The following is a 22724-nucleotide window of genomic DNA, read 5'->3' on the forward strand; positions in this document are numbered from 1 at the left end:
GTAAAACAACACTGTAAATTTCATTAAGATCGGTTTAATAGATTTTGCAAAATAAATTTTGCAATCCAGCTTTCGCAAAAAAAATTCATTTTTTTTAAATGTTGCAGGACTGAAAATAAAGCAGATAGGAAGTTGAATTTTTTTTTGCTTATAGAAATGTACTGTACCTTTCATTTGCAATTTGCACAATTAAAATCGATTAATCACCACGGCGTCAGGAAATTTTTTAAATAAACATTAATTTTTGGTGCTACGCGCAGGACAGCGGTGGTCGATTCACACAAGTTGATTTCCACCAAAATTTCTTCCAATCTTTATCTAATATATTATTTTCTTACTCTATATTTTGTTGTATTTTAATATTTTAATTCCACAAAAATCAAACTAATTTTATTATTGTTTGTGAAATATTGTTTAAACAATTGCATATGTTTAAAAATAATAAACTTTTATTCTCTAAGTTAAAATATATGAATAAAGAAAGTTTTTGCTAAAAAAAGTGTTATTTAAAAGGATAGAGTATGTGTCTTTATTTTGCATTAAACAAATTTATTTATTTATATCGAAATGTAATAAAAACTAAAATGTATCAATCATTATCAAAGGTCATTGGAATGACCAATCAGATCAAACTATCCGCTGTCCTGCGCGTAGCACCAATAATTAATGTTTATTTAAAAAAATTCCTGCCGCCGTGGTAGTTAATCGATTTTAGTATTGCAAATTGCAAATGAAAGGTACAGTACACTTCTATAAGCAAAAAAAACTTATCTGCTTTATTTTCAGTCCTGTAACATTTTGAAAACTGAATTTTTTTGCGAAAGCTGGATTTCAAAATTCATTTTGCAAAATCTATTGAACCGATCTTAATGAAATTTACAGTATTGTTTTACTGTATCATAAAGTTTTTCTGGGTGAAATATGAAGGTCCTAAGTGTAGCATAAATGGTAGAAAAGCGTAAAATGCGAATACTTGTTTTTGTGTGGTTTTTTCGAAATTATTGCTATTTTGCAACAAGGGTGACTATTTTTTAAATTTTTAACCAATTCCATATTGTAGAAAATTTAATTATGCAACTTTTATGTCAGTACAGCTTTTCTCGGAAATGAATACTTTTAAAGTTATAATCAAAAAACGAAGAAAAAAACCGAATTTTTCCTTCATTTTTTGACATTTTGATTATTTAAACAATGTTCCGGACCTTTTTGAGAGGGAAGATAACTCAAATATTATTATTTGAGTTATTTTCAAGCAATTTCTGCAAAAAAATTTGAGTCACCTCTCAACGTCCAAATGTACTAATATTTTTACAGATGCGCCCTGGTCTATATGGCATTTTTGTAATCAACTATTCTAAATTGGAAATAAGCCACAATTTAACTAAAAACTTATTTTATTAACGTTTCGAGTTCCAAATCGGATGTCGTTATCAAAATACAAAATATTAATAAATTAAACAAAAATGTTGTTGCTTAGTAAAAAATTCTTCTAATAATTTATTTAGTCTGACTCATTTATATCGGCAATTCAGACATATAGTATACATTTTAAAGTAGAAGACTTTATTTAGGCAATATCACCTTAAAGTCGTCTACTTTAAAATGTATAATTATGTCTGAATTGCCGATATAAATGAGTCAGAATAAATAAATTATTAGAATAAATGTTTACTAAGCAACAACATTTTTGTTTAATTTATTAATAGTTTGTATTTTGACAACGACATCCGATTTGGACGTCGAAACGTTAATAAAATTATGTTTTTAGTTAAATTGTAGCTTATTTCCCATTTAGAATAGTTGATTGGAAAACTTTATTGTTAATACGTATTTCATTTATGCTGCAGAGGTGCCGCACCTCTAGAAGGTCTCCGTTTTCATTTCTGATATTTTCATTAGATCGCTGTTTTATTCCCGGAACTGTGTCATTGCCCACACGGGCATTAAAATCACCCATAATCTCGTTTATTACAGTCCGAAGGTGTTCACAGAAGTTTTATCTTATGGTGGCATTTCTGTTGTTCTCAGGCGCATAGATCGCTATCACATTCAGAGGTTTGACATCCAGTTTGACTTTTACGGCAAATATTGGTTGCGTTCGGACTACCACAGCGGCTGACTGTCAGCAGAAATCGGCTGAGTGGTTGTATCCAGCGCTGATAGGGAAAGCTTAGTAAATGTCTCAGCGGCTGACTTCCAGCGGTGTCATCTAAACGCTACCGCTTACTCAGCTGTCCAGCCGCTTGGTGGTCCGAAAACACCCATTTTTTCGGAGATATATCGGTATTCTTGTACTTGGTGTAAAAATTTTATGTGGGCTAGCAGTGCGACTCCTTCTTTGGCTCTCGTTTCTTTTGCAACACCACTGTGATTTCCTGCTATCTTGTGTTTAGAAACTTCACATTCCAAGTACCGATGCGAAGTATATTTCTCGTTTTCCATAAATTTGTTGTGCTCTTTCTCACGTTGGTTGTCGCAATGAAATCGTTCCTGTTCCGAGGCATAGTCCGGTTTCTATGAACTGTATGGTTTTAAAGTCTATCAGTAGGGTGCTAACCTGGCTGTAGACCACCTCCTCCTTTATCCGGGCTTTGGACCGGCAACAATTCTGTCGAGCTACTCGATCCACCAAAGAAAACTGCAGGCGGAGTTTTGATGAATGTTCTTCTTCTTCTACTTCTATTTATGAAGACATGACTCTGTCTGTTTTTCAATGTGCCTCCAGTAAATTGTCATTCGGCTTATGTGGTCGTTCCATTCTACTCTTCTGTTTTTCAATCAGTTATTAGTGTTGTCCACCTTGCATCTCCGTCGTATATGTGCACTTCTAGCTCTATCACACAGTGTCTTACCATCGATTTTGCGCAGTGCTTTCATCTCTGCTGTTTCTAGCATTATTTTTGTTCTTTCTGTATCAGGTCGTGTTTCTGCCGAGTATGACATTATTGGTCTGATGACTGTTTTGTAAATTCTGCCTTTCACTTCGTTTCCGATGTTTTTATTTCTCCATATTGTTTCATTCAGGCAACCTGCGGCTGTTTTTGCTTTATTCACCTGATCTTCCACTTCTGTTTCGAGCTTTCCGTTGCTAGATAGTGTGATGCCTAGATATTTAAACTCCATGACTTGTGCTATTATTTGATCCTCCAGCTCTACTTTACACCTTATTAGATCTGCTGTTATAACCATGCATTTAGTCTTTTTTGAGGAAATTAACATGTTAAATTTTCTAGCGGTTATATTAAATTGGTGCAGCATACGTTGTAAATCATCTTCACTTTGAGAGATTAGTATTGCGTCGTTTGCATAGCAGATTATTTTAAGTTGTTTTTCTCCCATTTGGTATCCATGTTTTGTTCTTTTTTTTATTATTTCATCCATGATCAGGATGAACAATAGAGGACTCAGGAAACCTCCCTGTCTTATTCCATTGCTAGCTTCAATTGGGTCAGTTAGTTCTTCATATACTTTTACTTTTATTGTGTTGTTCTGGTAGATATTTTCGATCGTTTTAATTATTCCTAGAGGTACCTGTCTTGCGTATAATAAATGGATAACGTCCTTTAATTTGACCCTGTCAAATGCCTTCTTAAGGTCCACGAAACATAAGTTTATGTTTATTAAAACTTATGTTTCGTGGACGATGAATGTTAAAAGGTGAAACCAATGTTGGATTTAAAAAACGTGTAAAAGCATAATTTCACATTGGCAGTAACAGCGACAGTGATCTCCATCTTCAAAGGCTACTAGGCCGACACTGAACAATGCAGCGCGGCGAAAGTGCTGGGGAAAGAGAGAGGTAGAGTTGATGTGTAAGGCAGTATTGCCATATTTCTCTTAGCAAGTGGTACTCTTTCCCAGCGATATAGGGAACCTTATTTTGCGAATGACCCCTAGTATCAAAGGTTCCATTAATACTTACTTAACGGTAGGAAAATCCGGATGAGGATCTCTCTGTTCGGGAACCACCACAAACTTGGCATTTACAATTTCAAACACTTTTTTAATATACTCGTACGCCACCCCATGCATCGGTGTGTACGTAAACGTCAAATTCATTTTTCTATTCAACTCCTTACATTCTTCCGAATTGTCCCTGTCGATTACGTTCATGTAACGGCAAAATACGTCGCTTCTGGGGTCCGATATTAGAGGACTGCTGCTTATTATCGAGGTGTCCCAAGAGCTTTCCAAGGGTTGTAGATTCTGTAAAATTGAATTTTGGATGTGTTCGTCCACGGGGGAGACTATTTGCGCGCCGTTTGAACCATACACCTACGGCACAAAATGTAGGTCACATAAGAATTTTACGACCAATTCAGTTGTTGATATTTTAGAAAATAAAACGTACAGCTGTTTCCTAAAAAACTGATACGACTATTAGTAAGATTTCATCATTTTGAGCAGGGTATTTGATTGGTCTGACATTATATTATATTTATTACGACAGACAAATACTAAAATAAACAAACAACTGATTACATAAGTTAGTTCATAAATTGTAATAATTATTAAGGTCTAAATTTTGATATTATTTTGAATTCCTGCACTTTATAAAGAGTATACCTACCTATAAATGATGGTTTTTATATAAAATAGAGTTGTTGTTATTATTTTTTGAGGTTGAACAGAATAAGTTATCTGACAAATTTTAAGATTGGGCAATGAAAGTGACAGTACGTAAATAATAAGTATTTATCCTTCAAAATACACTGCTCAATTTTCTACAAAATGCGCTTTAAGAGTCGTATCAGTTTTTTTAGGAACAAGCTGTACGTTTTCGGAGTAAATATGGAAAAAAAAGTATTTTAAAAGCAATAAAAACTTCATTTAAAAAATTAATATTAGCCCAGTAAATGAACGGGAAATACGGCTATACCGTGTAATTTTCAGTGTCAACTCAGAATTGCATGAAAATTTTAATTTGGTATCTACTTACCCCTCTTACTTCAAAGTTGAATTTGTGCCGTTCGTTGCTTTTACTTGGGGGTGACAGTCACACCTTCTCGGGGGTGAAAAAACGAGCGTTTAAAATAAGTCCGAAAATAGATAAATTGACTAATTCTAAGCAACTTTTGTTCTATAAAGTTTGTTTTGTAAGTAAATACTTTTGGAGTTATTTGCGATTGAAAATGTTTATTTTTCGACAAAAAAATCACGTTTTCAGGCGGTTTTTCGGAAGTAACTCAAAAAGTAAATATTTTATCGAAAAAAATATCTTTAACAAAAATGTATCCTAGGGAAAAACGAAAAGAGTTGTAGCTCATGAAAAATACTGTTTTATTCGTCAAATTCCAAATCGATTATTTCAACGTGAAATAAATAAAAAAAAAGATGCACTTTTCGGGAGAACCCCATTTGAACTTTTTTGGAGTGTTTAGAAAAAGCTTTATTTTAATTGTTCATAAAAGTTTCTAGAATTAAAAATAAGTGAGTCAAGCTCAAAATAAAGTTGGCCCTTTTTTGGTAAAAAAATCATGCAACTCTCCCGGTGTTTAGTGAATGAAATTAATCGTTACCGATTGACAAATAATTTACTTTACTTATCTATTTTTATATGAACTGTAAGTTTCATCGGTTTAAAGTGGTCATTTTTGAAAGGGTTATTTTTGAAAGGGCCTGAACCAGTCACTAATGACGAGTGCATGCAAACTTTGAACAGCCATGTCTCAACCAATTTTTGTCTTACAGAAAAACGCAATGAAACTATCATATTTATAACAGCAAAGACTAAGTACATTTTTTACTGCTTATGTTTTTTCGTATCACTAATACTTTTTAAGTTATTTTGAAAAAAGTGAATTATTTCAAAATTACTAGAAAAATTTTTTATAATAAAAACAATTTTTTTTTTCAAAAATAAGCACTTTAAAACGGTCAAACTTTCAGATTATATAAACAATATAAATATATTTAAAGTAAATGGTAAAGCGGTAACGATAAATTTTATTTAGGGTGCTAAATAGAGGGAGATTTTCACGATTTTTTTTTTAATAAAAAAAGGGGCCAAATTTTTCAGCATAACGCGTTTATTTTTAGTGCTAAAAACTTGTGTAAAAAAAAATAAAAATAAACCTTTTTTTAAACACTCTTTAAACCCCTTAAAAAAAAAGTTTTCCCAAAAATTGCTTAATTTTTCGATGATTTCACGTTGAAATATTCTATTTGGAATTAGACGAATAAGAACGTATTTTAAACGAACTACAACTTTGCTTTTACTCGGTTTATAGACTTTACTAATACACCATGTTTTTTTACTTTTATAAGCTACATTTTTGCTAAGGATATTTTTTTCGTTAAAATATTTACTTTTTGAGTTATTTGCGAAAAACCGTCTGAAAACGTAGTTTTTGTCGAAAAGTAAACATTTTCAATCGCAAATAACCCGAAAAGTATTAACTTACATAAACAACTCTATAGAACGAAAGTTTCTTATAATCAGTCAATTTATCCATTTCCGGACTTATTTCAAACACGCCTTTTTTAACCCCCGAGGAGGGGTGACTGTCACCCACCAAGTAAAAGCCAACGGCACAAAAACTTTAAAGTGAAGGGTAAGAAATGTTCATGCAATTCGGAATTGTCCTGAAAATTATACTCCAAAACGGTCATTTACTGGGCTATATAGTCAACACTCAACTACTACTTTTTCTTCATGTTTCAACTACCATATAATAATAGCGGAGCCCAAGCGGGGATTTTTGCAGTTACTCGAGCGCGTCAGATTATTACATGGGGAGAAACCTTGTACCCTGAAAATGTACCTCTACCATATATTGGCTCTTAATGCAGGGGAGTTCATTAAGGGGGGGGGGGTGAAAAAATCTATCCTTAGAAAAACTCGAAATTGTCAGATTAAGATTAGTACATTAAAATGTTACATTTTTTAAGCCATATCTTGTAATTGTTAGAGGAGTCAATTTTATTTCTTTAATGTGTAGGAGGGATCAGTAGAAGCTTAAGTTCAAGTTTTTGGGGGTCGCCACCCTTGTCATCCGGCCGCCATCTTGGAAATGGGGTGCAAAGGGGTTTCGCGCTATATCTCGTAAACTACCAACCCTACGGAAAATCTAATACAAACATAAAATGTGGCAAATTAAATTTTCTACAATTTTGTTTGTATTACTTTTTATCGTCAAGTGACCAACAAAAAAGATATAAACAAAAATATGTAAATTTTTTTAACAAGTTTCCTTTTGGAGGTTATAACTTTTTTTCAGTTCATTTTAAAATGAAATAACATTATAGCAATTTTGTAGATGGTTTTTCAGCGAACAATTTCCAATATAAAGTTGTTTAATTCTATGTATTTATATAAGTTTTACAGCGCTCCAAACTGGTCAAGATTCTCGAATGCTCATAGGGATACAATAAAAACAAAAGTTAGGCTTACTTTTCTATCTATATATATTTTTTATTTGTACAATTTATTATGATTTTAACATTCCTATGCTATTATTATTCTGTTTTTGACCTTCCTCCCCACTATAAAACTTATAACCCTAAGCATATATAGAAAAGGCTCAAGAAGTTGTTTGAGGACAAATTCGCCGGTTCAGAAGAAGAATGACAACCGCAAAATGAAAAATTCTTAAGAAGAGCAAAAAACGATTTTTGATATCAAAATTATAAAGTATGATAAAAATTAGCCATTCACCACACCGTGGTCAGGATCTCGAGATATAAGCGTTTTTTGGGGTGTGCCGCTTGTCTATGAAGTAACATTTTTTCCTATTGTATATTTTGACTTAAAATTTTCCAAAAAACTTCTTCATGAATTATATTTTATTGTTGTGTTGGTTAACATTATAAACTAATAAGTTTGTCACTCAACTTTTTTAAGTAAACATGAAACTAACGAAATATGATGACAAAATGTTTAAAAACTAACAACTCTTTTTTTAATGTGTTTAACCATTTTGGACAAATTTCATTGTTATCTACATACTTCAGAGATGACACAGTAAAATTTTCAACAGGAAATATTTACAGCGACCAAAGATACAGCGAGGTAAATTTGAAAAACCATCAAAATTGATTTTTGGCATTTTTGTATAAAATTTGATTTTTGAACATGTTCCACCAACTCTAGATAAAAATAAACTTCATATTCGGATTCAGCGACCTCGAAAACATAAAAATAGACCAAAATTGGTCATTCACCTTAAATTTGATTTTCGTGGTCGGCATAACAGTTGATGCCGCTCGCCTAATATTTAGATAAAATAATATTGTTTTCATTGTATTCCTATGAGAATTCGAGAATCTGGTCAAGTTTGGAGAGCTGTAAAACCTAGATAATAAATAAAATTAAACAACTTTATAGTGAAAATTGTTCATTGAAAAATCCTTTACAGAATCGCTATGATGTTATTTTATTGTGAAATGAACGGAAAAAAAGTTACAACTTCCAAAAGGAAACTTCTTACAAAATTTTCTCTTATTTTTTTTTATAACTTTTTTGTTAGTCACTTTACGATAAAAAGTAACAGATATAAAATTGTAGAAAACTTTATTTTCTACATTTTATGTGTAATTAAATTTTCTGTAGGATTGCTAGTTTAGGAGATACAGCGCGAAAGCCCTTTGCACCCCTTTTTCCAATATGGCGGCCGGGGGACAAGGGTGGCGACCCCAAAAACTTGAACTTAGGCTTCTACTGAACCCCCCTACACACTAAAAAAATAAAATTGACTCCTCTAAGAAATGCAACCCTAAATGTAACATTTCAATGGACTAGATTAGATAAGGCAAGTTACGTACATGCAAATAGTCAAGGAAATGAAGCTGGAAAAATGGCAAAACCTCGCAATTTTTTCGTCCAGCATCGATTTGTACAAAAATTTGGGATCAGGCTCATTTCACCCTCTAGTTCATTTTCTATATTGAGCCGTTGTACGCTTTTGGTTTTTTGAGGGTGAAAACCACCCCTAATTGTAAAAAATTATAAAATAACATTTTAAACTTTAATATTGTCAACATTTGCTTCTTATTAATTACATAATGATTGTTTTGTGCTTTAAGATATAATATCACAATATTTCAACCCTTAAAACCACCCTTGTTGGAGCTATATATGAAAAGTTTACTTATCCTAAAAGAATAATTTCGGTTTGCACCAATTTACATAAAAATTTGGGGTTAGGATCATCTTACCCTGTACTTCATATTCTATATCATGCTCAAGGGCGTTGATTATTTTTAGGGGTGTAAACTACCCTTATTGTCAAAAATTATATAAAAACATTGTAAAATTTAATATAAGTAAAATTTGACTGGTTAAATAATGATTGTTTTTATGCTTTAGGATATAATATCATAATATTTCAACCCTTAAAAACCACCCTTAATAACACTGCAATTTTTATAAGTAGACAATTTAATAGATCTATACAGAAAAAAAAGTAGAATTAAAGAATTACAAAAACATTTATTTACATAAAAATACGAATTTACAAATATATAAAAATACACATACAAATAGTTTTTTAGTCATCCAGTATACGAACCGGCTCGGTGGTATTATATAGGTACATTGAAAATGCTCTATAAGGGGACTATTCGAATTTTTCGAAAAAAAAAAATTAGTTTTATAAACATAGCTCCTTCATTTTTGGCGACAAAAAGTTTTTTCAATAATGGTTTTGTAGGATTTTTAAGGAGTAATAAGACTGTGTAAATTAAATTCCGTAAGATACCTTAATTTTTAATTGAGGTGGGTTTAAAGGGCTCGAATAAGGGGATGTTTGCTCGTAAATAGATGTTTTAAACAGCTATATCTCGCTAACTGTTCACTGTAATGAAAATCTATGCATAAGGAAATTTTAGATATTAAAAAAGATACAATTTAGTAGTCTATCATTTTTTTCGTATCTCCAGTATTTTCGGAGATATTTTGAAGAAAATGATAAAAAATGCAAAATTGTAAAAAATCAATTTTTCTTTAAACTCCAATTTTTCTAAAATTAGGCCTTTTAAATAGGTCAAGCTTCTTGGGTGTATTGATAATATTAATATAAAAGGAATTATAGAAAGGTGAAGACCAATTTTTAGTTACAAGGGTGGGTAGGGGGTTGTTTTCACTGTTTTTTTCGTAGAGAAAAATAGGTACCGACTTTTTTTTTGATCATAAGTTGCTCAATTTTTATGCTAGAAACTTTTTATTATTTTTTTTAAGATCTTATTGTATGGTTGAAAAGACATCATGTAAGTTTTCCTGGAGAAATGCAAAGTTTCCCCGGTATTTGGCTTTGATTATTTGAAATTATGCATTTGACGAAAAAAGCTAACCTTTAACATGCCGTATCTCGGTTTGTATTGGTCGTAAAAATATTATAGAAAAACAGTTTCGTTTGCGTTACTAAAAGATACAATTTTGATATCTACAGTTTTTTTGATTAAATGCATATTTTTCGAGTTATTCTCAAAAAAACCCTCTAAAAAAGTCGATTTTTCCGTCGAAAAACTGTTACTTTCAACCACGAATAACTCGAAAAATATTAGTTTTACGACGAAAATGTAAAACACATTTTTTTCTTAAAATTACTTTTTACATCGATTTACATGTAATAGAAAATTCGTTAAAATGTAATAGAAAATTTCCACCCCCGAGATGGGGTGGCAACTACCCCCAAGGTTTTAGCGTACAGCAGCATGATATAGAAAATGATCCTTGGACTATTCCCTACCTTCTTTGAAAATTTCAAGTAAATCCATGCTGGACGAAAAAATTGCGAGCCAAAATGCTTCATTTCCTCGACTAAAAACAGTGTATACTAGTATACTTAAAAAATCTGACGATTTGAGCGAGGCGTAAGGAAATGGGTGAGTCTCAAAGTTTCAGAAGAAAAAAGCGAAATAAATGACAGATCGAAAAACTGAAAAATAAACTTATTCAGTATTTTTGAAAAATCTATCGAATGGCACCAAACACAACACTACTTTAAAATCTTAAATGGGAGCCCCCATTTTTATTGCAGATTTGGATTGCTTACGTAAAAATAAGTAACTTTTATTCGAGACATTTTCTCTAATTATGGATAGATGGCGCTATAATCTAAAAAACGATTGTTGGAAATGGAAAATTAAATTAAAAATGGAAAGTCCCCACTAAAATGGAAAACTTTACTTAACTTTTTTTGGTTTTAGGACCTACGCGTCACAACCCAATAGGTCCCCAAAACGCTCGAGTGACTGCATATTTAGCATACTTTGCTCCCCTACCAAAATAGACCAGTCAAATATAATTTTCATCGATATAAAGCATTTTGTATAGGGTTTCAGATTGTCAAAATTACCAAAAAATGAGTTTTTTGCATATCTCCAAAAAGTTGTTCTCCTAGAAGTTTTTTGATTAACTATTTAGATAGGAAATAAGCCACAATTAAATTGAAAAAATAATTTTATTAACGTTTCGACGCCCAAATCGGGTGTCGTTGTCAAAATACAAAATACTACTGAAGAAGTATTTTTAGTATTTATTATTATATGTATTTATTTATATATTTACTATTTATTACTATAGAAGTTTTTTCTTCTTGAAAGAAACTCCTCGCATTTCTGACAAAAGCCTTTAACCTGACGCTCAGATGAACTAAGTGGGCAAGCAAGCAAGCAATTTGATTCAACCCGACCTGTGGGAGATGTCCACCCTATCTAAAAAGTACATTCGGGTGTAACAATTCATTGGGGCGAGGTGTTTTGACCCGAGTAAAAACAGGGATCACCCCACCTCGCTCCAATGCCCCAGGTCATCCCCCCCCCCCATAGCACGCTGAAGCGCGATGGGGGCACAACTATCAGCCAAATGCTCTTCACAATGGACTCCTGGGTATTAAGATTCCAATGTGGTGCCATAATCGAATTCAAAACTATTCCAGCCTGAAGCGCTCTATGCCTTAATCTTCTAATTACTTATCCGCGGAACTAAAATTGCTTGCTTGGGCCCCAAGTCATTGTACCAAGCCCCACTGAGCTCAGTCCAATGGCTTGGTGCTCAAGTATTTTTTGTTTTTTATGTTTTTTTTGTTTTTTTTTTTGGTGGCTTGCGCCTTTTTTTTGTTTTTTATATTTTTTTGGTGGCTTGCGCCTTTTCTTCTATTTTCTTAAGGGCTGAATTTACCTGATCGTGATGTTAGACCTACGCTTGTGATTTCGTGTTTCTTCGGCAGTTGGTGTTTCGAGCTACGAACTATCTACTATTTTTTTTGTTTTACTTCTTTATCACTTTACTTTCACTTTATGTTTCTCTTTATTTTCTTTACTTTATTCCACTATTTGCTGTTTAGGACGTTTGTGCTTCCATCGGTGGAAAGCGTCATACCCTAGCATCTCTCGCAGTATGGGGCTTGGGTGGTGTTCCAGCTCCGCGAATTTGATCCTTGCCTTGTCTGTCATCATTTCGGTGACTCTCACCTGTTGTAGTTCTCTGAACAGGAATCGTTCTGCGACGTACCTCGGGACTTTGGCTGCTTCTCTTAGGCTGCTGTTGTGTGCCGCTTGAATCTTCTTTTTGTGTGTTTTGCATACATGCCCCCATGCGAGAGATGCGTATGTTAATACCGGTAATACTATGCTGTTTATTAATCTTAACCTCGTTTGAACTGAGTGAGAATTGAGGGTATGTATGTTTAACAGTAAATGGTTGAATTCAATTAGTTACCACTATAAAAATCCTGGATTACCCGATAATAGTATAAAAGGCCCGGTTTCAGGTAAAATTTAAATATGTTTTCTGGTAAAATTTCTTTGCTTTATTATGGGAGTACCGTCTAGTCAGTGTTAATCTAACTCTGTCTACCTCGGTTGCTTATCGCCCCGGGTGGGTCTTAACAATGAGCCAGGTCAGATAAATTTAATAATATTTACGACCGCACTAATTGAACTCAACCATTTACTGTTGAACAAACCATACTTCGACAATCCCAGCACCTGGCGAAACGCTAGACCGCCGACCTCTTTAAGATCTCAACCGGGAATAATATTTATTTCTCACTATCCCTGCTCTCCTGATTTCGCAAAATAAACAACAATTCAAGTCAAGTTTTCAACTTAATAAAATATAAAATAACAATAAATTAAAAACTTTATTGGGACCATTCTGGTGACACCTCCCAGGCTTCTAAAAATGCAAGCCAATCGGATGCTGGAGCAAAAGAAGATGAGGGAATTCTATAATTTTCAATTCACATTCCATCTGTCCATCGCGGAAAAATTTTAACGAAAATGGAACCCTACATACTCAGATAGGAGTAATACTAATAGAAATAAAAATGAATAACCATTTTCATCTCGTTGCAACACGAAGCCAAAGCCGTCCTATACTTCAGTTCGTTTAGAGAGCGCAACAAGCACTGTGACGGAACGGTTTTAAAACTCATTAGTTTTTCATCAGAGAATGCATAATGTTGCTATCTCTAAACCAAACTGAAATAATCCAGACGACTAGCCTCGAATAGCAACTAACGAAATGGCCTGGGTGTCATAGCGACATCTGCTAGATACAAGTCAAAGTTTTCAACTCAATAAAATCTAAAATAATAATAAAAAAATTAAAAACCTTATTGGGACCATTTTCTGGTTACACCTCCGTGGCTTCTAAAAATGCAAGCCAATCGGATGCTGGAACGAAAGAGGTAGAGGGAATTTTATAATTGGCAATTCACATCCCATCTGCCCAACGTGGAAAAAATCCAACGAAAATGGAACCCGACATACTCAGATAGGAGTAGTATTAATAGAAATAAAAACGAATAACCACTTTCATCTCGTTGCAACACTGCAAGAAGAAGAAAGATGAGATTTACAGAGAAATCGATTTAATAAAGACACAGTTACCTAAGACAAATTGGTTGTGTAAATAAATAACTGGATGTGTATTACATTCGAAGAGACACTAAAGTGTTTTTCTTCGAAGGTTTTGAGATGTTATTCGAATGATTATGAATAGACTTAGGCAAATATGCAAATTGCATATTTTGCATATTATGCATAAAATATGCAAAAATGTCAAATTTTGCATATTTCTTTAAAAGTATGCATAAAGTGCATATAACTTGAAATTTTAGTTGTATAGATGTTCATCAAAGAAATCAAGAGCTTGGAAATCCGAATATTTAATTTTGTTTCAATATCTCTAGATATTTATTGTAGTTTTGTCCTTGAATAAGGGTTCCAAAATCTGCTAGTTTATACCTCTAGGTAAAATCTTTTATTGGGATGGTCAGTTTTAGAAATCAATTATGTTGTAAAATTGGAACCGGTAACACCTGTCTTTGTAATAATATTGTGAAGTGCAATTTGAAACTACCGAAAATAAACACTGCTTCAAACTTGGATAAAACCTACATCTACGGATAAGGATAAAGTTTACTGCTCAATTTATGGTAAAACTGGAAGTACTACATAATTTGTGTGTTACATTATTTTATACGAGAATGTTTTCTAATATGTGCTGACACAAGAGAAGTTTGCAATAAATCGATATATTTTTTATTTTCTCAGGCATTCTTTAAATTTCTTGTGATGAAATAATAGGATCTAAAAAATTCAAATCATTCAATAATGTACTGAAAATTCGCTTAATATTGTTTTCTCGTACAATAACATTTAGTTGTGTGCTTAGATTTAGGCTCGTAGTATTTTTTGTTAGATAAACAAACAAAAACAAAGAATCTCCTGAACATATTTGGGGGACCTTCCTGCTCTCACAGTCATATTATCTTGATATTTTCAAGATTCCTGATTTTAATTGTTATGAAAATAGTTACCAGGTCCTTTCTGAAGTACTTAGTTCAAGTAGGTACTAGGATGGACACTCTTAGGAACAATTTAATGTGAAAGCAAAGATTACCGTAAATTTGAAAAATGCCCCAGTACATCGGTTGATGTAGAAATAAGTTTTTTCATTTAAAAAATATATTGTAATATGTACCTACTCAGAAGCCATAAGTTTTTGTTAAAAAAATTTAAACAGCATTTAATCATTTAGTGTTAGCACAATTCGAAGTAATATCATTTATTTGTAAAAATACTTAAATAGTTAAATACTATAAGTTATGAAGATATTTTAAATTCATTTCTTTAGTAGTTTGAAATACGAAACATACGTGAATGAAATGATGAATTTAATTTTACTATTCATAGTTCTTTTGCTTACTTTTATGTTTGTAAATAAAACGGATAATACTTTCTGAGTTGTTTAAATATATGCAATTATATTTTTTTATTTTTATATGCATATTTTTTAGATAAACATGCATATTTTTGTATAAAATACTGCATATTTATGCGCATATTCCATATGTTTTTATTTGCATATTTGCCTAAGTCTAATTATGAACAACTCTCGTTCGAATATGTAAAAAATATAAAACGCCGATTAAAATCTAATCAGAAGATTAAAATCTTATACAGGGTAAAAGAAAAATGCTACAAAGATAAAAAAAAGTTGAGTAACTTACTTTGTAACCGTTATCTTCCTTTGGATTGTGAGATGCTGTCACCATCACGCCGCTAGCGCAACCAAATTGTCTAATAGCATATGGAATGAATGGAGTAGGACATATCGTGCTGAACAATTTCACTGGATATCCAGCGTGAAGAAATACTGAGGCTGTTAGCTCCGCCCATCTAAAACAACAAATACTGTTTATACAAATCCCATCCGAGTGTTCAGACTCTAGAGTCTACTTAGCCGAAAAACTCTGGCAGATTTATGGAAGCTCGATGCTCGGACACACAAAGCACATAAAGATGTCAAGAAACAGAAGACCACTAGAAGAAGGGACTAGAGCGTCTCATGCTGTCCTGGACTTTGCTCAAAGAAGACTCCGGTGGGAGTCTGATTTCCCAAGACTCTCATGACAAGCATAATTATGGTAGTAGCCCCTCATAGCGAATCAGCGTGCTCTGGCGGGGGTTATATACGAGTGCCTGGAGAGCATTGGGGTTCGGATGATTCGTCCTTGATCTACGTGGATGAAATAGAAACGTTTGTCCCATCAGTTGTCCAAGGTATGCGCAGCATTTTTCTCCAACATCACATCTGAAAGGCATTTATTTCTAGCAGTCTTGTAAGTAAAGAGTCCAGGTTTCTACCCCGTATAGGAATATTGAGAATACGAGTGCATTCACCACACCAATCACATATTTATTTTTTAGCGATATATCTATCCAAGGTGGCTCACCGAATTTTTTGCCATATCTATGCTATTCAGTTGCCATCCTCAGTTAAACTAGCTCCGAGATAGTCATTCCTGCCAGGGTTATTCATCCGAATAGGGTTGAATCTGTCTATCACCATTACTTTCCTCTTGTGTTTATTAATCTTAAGTTCAACTTTAATGCTTTCCAAATCAGCTCTTCGCACGTGATCACCGTTACTCCACCTACCCATCCTTTTAAAGCCATCCTTATTACATGTTCACCATAAATATTGAATCACCAGCCTTCTGCATCCAAAGGTGAATTTCCAGCAACTCTTTTGATGTCGTCTGTCCATCTTGTAAGTGATCTACCTCTACTTCTTCTGTCTGCTCGTGGTTTCCACACTGTAATTTTTTGGGTCCACCTCTTGTCCTTCATTGTTGCTACATGGCCCGCCCAATTCCACTTCAGCCATTCTATTCGCTTTATGACATTTGTGACGCCTGTCCTTCTGATTTCCTCGTTTCTAACCCTGTCTCTCCATTTATGTTTAAACATAAATGGAAAGAAACTAAACCACCTAAGATATGCAGACGATGTAGTAGTCATAGCATCAAGTTTTGAAGAACTACAAACCATGCTAACCGAACTAGCAAATGAATCCGAACAAATAGGTCTAAAAATGAATTTTGCCAAAACAAAAACAATGACAAACACACAAGACAATAGAAACGTAATACTAAACGACACCACAATAGAAGCGGTTAATGATTATATATATTTGGGACAGATTATAAAAATAAATAAGGAAAACCAAACAGCGGAGGTAAAAAGAAGGGTCAGATTAGCCTGGGCAGGATTTGGAAAATTAAAATGGGTCCTAAAGAATAAAAAAATACAACAATACTTAAAAACAAGAGTGTTTGACCAGTGCATACTCCCAATTCTCACATACGCATGCCAAACATGGACCTTGACCAAGGCAAACATGGATAAAATAATAAAGACACAAAGAGCCCTGGAGAGAGCAATGTTAGGAGTAAAATTGACAGACAAAAAGCAAAACAACTGGGTCAGAAATAGAACAAAAGTCAAAGACGCAGGCCAACATATAACCAGGCTAAAATGGAGCTTCGCAGGTCATAACGCTAGACAAACGGACAATAGGTGGAATAGCACGATACAACAATGGAGACCATGGACAGGAAAGAGAGCAAGAGGACGACCCCAGATGAGATGGGGAGACGACATTAAAAAGATAGGAGGAACGCACTGGAAACAGAAAGCACTAAACAGAAGCGAATGGAGGAAACTGGGGGAAGCCTATGTTCAGAATTGGACGAATTAAAGGGCAAAAGAAGAAGAAGAAGAACCCTGTCTCTGAGAGTCAGTCCAAGCAGTGACCGTTCAATTCTTCTTTGCACCACTCTAAGTTTGGTTGCTTTGGCCTGGATTAACGATAGTGTTTCAGCGCCGTAAGTCATGACTGGAAGCACATATTGGTCGAACGTCTCCTTTTTCAAATAATTTGGCATGTTGCTCTTGAAGATGTCTGATAGCTCCATATGCGCCCCATACCTGGGTGATTCTTCTTTGTAGTTCGGCAGTTTGATCCTACTTGGCAATTTGGATTTCATGAATTAAGTATTCATATTTATGGACAAATGCTATTTCGTTGAAGTCGACTTTTTGATTTTCGCTTCATACCAGGTGTGTCATGTAGTGCGTCTATCAAAAATTTATGTTTAAACCAACTGTCTTACAGGCGGCATCTAACTCGGTAACGGCCGGCTTCACAAAGTAAAGTTAACTTGTGGTTAAGAGATAACCAGAGGTTACCCCAAAATATGCGTTTTAGTTTCAGGTCAACGGCGAAGTATGGTTAACTCACAGAATTTTTAACCAGAGGTTGGAGTGGGTTACCTATATGGGTATACCCAAAAGGGTAAAAATTATGAAAGTGAAACGCATATTTTGGGGTAATTTTGAGGTTATCTCTTAACCACAAGTTAACTTTACTTTGTGAAACCGGTCGTAAGCGTAGTTGTTCTAATCTCTTTTAAGTTGTCTGTTATAAGAACTACGTCGTCTGCGAATCGTACGTGGGAGAGCCTTTCGCCGTCGATATTTATTCCTTTGACGTCCCACTCCAATTGTTTAAAAGTATGTTCCAGTACTGCCGTAAAGAGATTCGGAGATAACGTGTCTCCCTGTCTAATTCCTCTTTTGATTTTTATAGATTTGGTATGTTTGAATAGTCATGGTTTCATTATGGTATATGTTCGCTATCAGTTTGGAGTATCGATCATATATACGATTTTCCTGATAACATAATATGAATATGAGTATAGAAAACACATAAAATCTGATAAATAATAATGATTTTACCTTCTGCTATTATGTCTTCCGTCATAACCAATAACAATCCCATTTGACTTTAATAACTTCTCATCAAGCTTCACTAAATAATTAAAAAATCCCTGCGCAGTTTGGATGATGACTAGATCGTTCATGCAAGCGTATCCTACACCCATTTTTCCTCTTAAACCAGCGGTACCAAAACCAAGTCTTTTGGTGAGAATTTTATTTATTTCCTGGAATTTCTTTTCATGTAGCAGAGTTCGCATAGCGTTAGAAGTTGTTTCATTTTTGTCCAGGGCCAACCATTCAGCTACCTTTTGGTCCAAGGCAGCACAACCTGTGTCGATGTCACACATTTTTGGCTACTTAACAGCTGAAACAGAAAACAACAATCAATATACTAATCAAAATATTTAGAATAATAAGAAGTTGTAATGACAGATTATGCAATTAAAAAAGAAAATATTACGAATATGTTCAAAAAGAATATAAAAAACAGATGTAAGTTGTTAGATTCTATAGCATGTAAACATAATTTTAAGTAAATTTACAACAGACAAAACTTACGCATTAGACCAGGACGAATCTGTTTTGAGGTGGATGTGAGAGGGGGCATTCGGATTTTTGCAGATAAAGTTAGGTGATTATTTCATTCATAGGAGATTCTGACCAATAGAAAGCTACAGACATGTAAATTAAGGTGATAATTTTTGATAATCTCCCGTCGTTAAGCATATTACGTCAGATGCCCTTCGTTGCTACGAAAAAATACACTCAGTGACATTAATGACAAATGTTTTAAAAATTATAAAAGTGATGACTTTCAACCGTCAAATACATATTTATAACAACTGTGTGTTTAATTTCATTAATTGGTACTTACATATATAAATTACAATAAAATTTTGGTTTTGAACAGTTTTATTCATGAAATAATCGCAAGAAATTGCACTCGAACTCTAAAATTAATATAGAATTTTTGCCCTCGTGACACTTTTACATAATTTCACTCGCCTTCGGCTCGTGAAATTAAAACTGCCAAAGTGAGACTCGGGAAAAATTCAATAATTTTAGAGCTCTTGTGCAATTACTACTGACAACTTCAATAATTATAACTGATTTATGCTCCTTCTCAAATATGCCCGGAACATTAATAAAAAAATTAAAATATTTAACAATTTCGAAAACATCGAGTTTTTTCTACTTTCATTGCTTATAACTTTAAAAGTATTTATTTTGGAACAAAGTCGTAGGGAAATAAAATAAAGATAATTGAATGTTGTATGATACACGACTGGTTTAAAATGTCTTAAATTAATAGGTTTGTTCTAGCAAACAGTCAAACTAGTCAGAAACCGTCAGCAAACAGTTGGTCAGTGACAGAACATAATGCAGTCACCAGTGCTATCCCCTCTACTCGCGCTGGTCCACTATTCGCTGATGGTTTCAAACCGTTTGAAACTGATGCTAGAACAAACCTATTACCTTTTCTGCAAAATAGCAATAAATACAAAATAAGGGCGCAAAAAAGCCTGTTTTTAGTCAATGTTTTTCAACCACTTTGGTTGCACTTAGAACCTTTGTTTTTCGTTTAGAAAATTCTTACTTCATGAAGTATGAATACTTAAACCGTTTACGAAATTTCATTAAAATCGACCTAATAAATTTTGAATAATAATTTTGCAATCCAAATTTTTTTAAAAAAGTTCAAATTTTTTAAAAACTTTCTGAACAAAAAGTAGACCCTTTAGAAGTTTGCTAATTTTTTAGCTTATAAAGAGGCGCTCTACCGATCTAATACACTTTACAGATAGGTCTGGATCCCGCGTATGAAAAAAAAAGTTGATTAATAGCAAGCTGAAAATTTGTTAATAGCTTAAAGGTGTCTAGTCGTTTAAACTTTGATATACGGGAACACTGGAACAGGGGCAGTTTTAATTGTGGAACAGGTTAAAAATTTGGAACGGTCACACCACCAAAACGGCACATTTAATGTGTCCGACAGAACAGACTTAAACTCTCTGAACAGAGCTAAAACTCTCATGCAAAAATCAGACTGCTATTTATCACCTGTCATAAATCCTGTCATTTGACATATTCTACATGTTCCACTTATTAAAACGCCCATTTGGTGATAAATAGCAGTCTGATTTTTGCATGAGAGTTTAATCTCTGTTCGGAGAGTGTAAGTCTGTTCTGTCGGACAAAATAAATGTGCCGTTTTCGTGGTGTGACCGTTCCAAATTTTTAACCAGTTCCACAATTAAAACTGCCCCTGTTCCAGTGTTCCCGTATATCAAAGTTTGTTATACACACCCTTAAGCTATTAACAAATTTTCAGCTTGCTATTAATCAACTTTTTTTTCATACGCGGGATCCAGACCTAAGAATTAAAATCGGACTATTTAAGCGGCCTCCGCACTGTTTTCAAGTTATAAGCAGTTCTTTAGCTTATAAACAAATGCAGTGAGGACGTTTGAGTTGGAATAAATTCATTTTCTCGAGAATGGACGACTTTGGAGATAAATCCCGAAACAGGTCGATTTTTATTTTTAAATTATAATTTTTGGCATATACGTCATACTAATGACGTCATCCATCTGGGTGTGATGACGTAATCGATGATTTTTTAAATGATAATAGGGGTCGTGTGATAGCTCATTCAAAAGGTTATTCAATTCTCTATTCACTAATATAAACATTAACATAATTATTTATACAGGGTGCGCAAAAACATTTTTTAATCAAATTAATTGAGACAAAAAGAAGAATGTATATAATTTATTTAATTCGAAATACATTTTACTGTTGTCCTAAAACAGGAAGGTAAAAAGTAACTTGGGTAAGTAAAAATAAACTTGGGTAAGTCCATCCGAATAGACGACGCCGTTGTATCCCCCCCTCCCCCCCCCTTAGTAAAATTGTTTACATACTACGATTTTAATTCTGCAAAGTGTATTAGATACGTAGAGAGTATCTTTATATGTAAAAAAATTGCCCAACTTCTAAATGGTCTACTTTTTGTTCAGAAAGTTTTTAAAAAAATTGAAGTATGTTATAACAATTTTCTAAGATAATTACGAAGGTTCTAACTGCAACCAAAGTGGTCAAAAACATTTAATAAAAACAGGCTTATTTTGCCCCCTTATTTTCTATTTATTGCTATTTTGCAGAAAGGGACATTTTTAACCAGTCGTATATCGTACAAAATTAAATTATCTTTATTTTATTTCCCTAAGACTTGCTTCCAAAGTGAATCGTTTTAAAGTTATAAGCAAAGAAAATAGAAAAAAAATTGATGCTTTTCGAAATTTTTAAATATTTTTATTTTTTATTAATGTTCCGGGTATATTTGAGAAGGAGCATAAAGTCAATTATTATTAGTAAAATTTAATAAAAAAATTTTCTCTTGGTAAAAAGTAAAAGGTATATTAATTTAAAAAAAAACCCTATAGGGCTACAAACATGGAAACAAAACGTTTTCGCTCTGTAACAAGAGCATCATCAGTGTTACCTAAAATAAGTATAACCATATTAATAAAAGCAAAATGTTAAAGTTAAAATGATGACCAAGGTAAAAGCAAAGTTTGGTTATACTTATAAGAACATGGTGAGCCAACCAAAAAATACAAAGGTCAAAGCCTTTCAAAAACAGACTAAAAGTCTTATATAGATGCAAACATTGCAAAATCCAAAGGATGGATAAAATTCCAATGGCTATGGCCCTAGGGCAACATATGACTCCCACTTACCACGTGTTTTTGAAAGGCTTTGACCTTTGTATTTTTTGGTTGGCTCGCCATGTTCTTGTAAGTATAACCAAACTTTGCTTTTACCTTGGTCATCATTTTAACTTTAACATTTTGCTTTAATTAATATGGTTATACTTATTTTAGGTAACACTGATGATGCTCTTGTTACAGAGCGAAAACGTTTTGTTTCCATGTTTGTAGCCCTATAGGGGCTTTTTAAACTAATATACCTTTTACCAAGACAAAAATTTTTATTAAAATTTACTTGTAATTAATGGTATACAACCAGCTACAGGAAATTTTTGCTTGTGGATTTTCAATTATTATTGTTAAAGTTGTCACCTAACTTTATCTGCAAAAATCCGAATGCCACCTAGCACATCCAAAAATAGACGTTTTTTCACAGATACGCCCTGGTCTACATATTATGGTGTGCAGTTTTGGACCTAACGAAGCGCAAGTACC

At 33.4% G+C, this 22724-nt stretch overlaps 1 protein-coding gene across 4 annotated transcripts in view; it reads right to left on the minus strand.

The window, feature by feature from the left end:
• The window catches only part of LOC126883097 (phosphopentomutase), a 166977-nt gene that overhangs the window by 48843 nt on the left and 95410 nt on the right, over nt 1–22724 (minus strand). For all 4 annotated transcript variants that reach the window (XM_050648339.1, XM_050648338.1, XM_050648337.1 and 1 more), the window contains exons 2-4: nt 18535–18880; nt 15462–15630; nt 3923–4275 (exon numbers count right to left, since the gene is read on the minus strand). In XM_050648339.1, coding sequence (XP_050504296.1) covers nt 3923–4275; nt 15462–15630; nt 18535–18863 — 851 coding nt within the window. In that variant the 5' untranslated portion in view covers nt 18864–18880. The remainder of the gene's footprint in view (nt 1–3922; nt 4276–15461; nt 15631–18534; nt 18881–22724) is intronic.

The sequence above is a fragment of the Diabrotica virgifera genome, chromosome 4 (genome assembly GCF_917563875.1).
Source record: "Diabrotica virgifera virgifera chromosome 4, PGI_DIABVI_V3a".
Lineage (NCBI taxonomy): Eukaryota > Metazoa > Arthropoda > Insecta > Coleoptera > Chrysomelidae > Diabrotica > Diabrotica virgifera.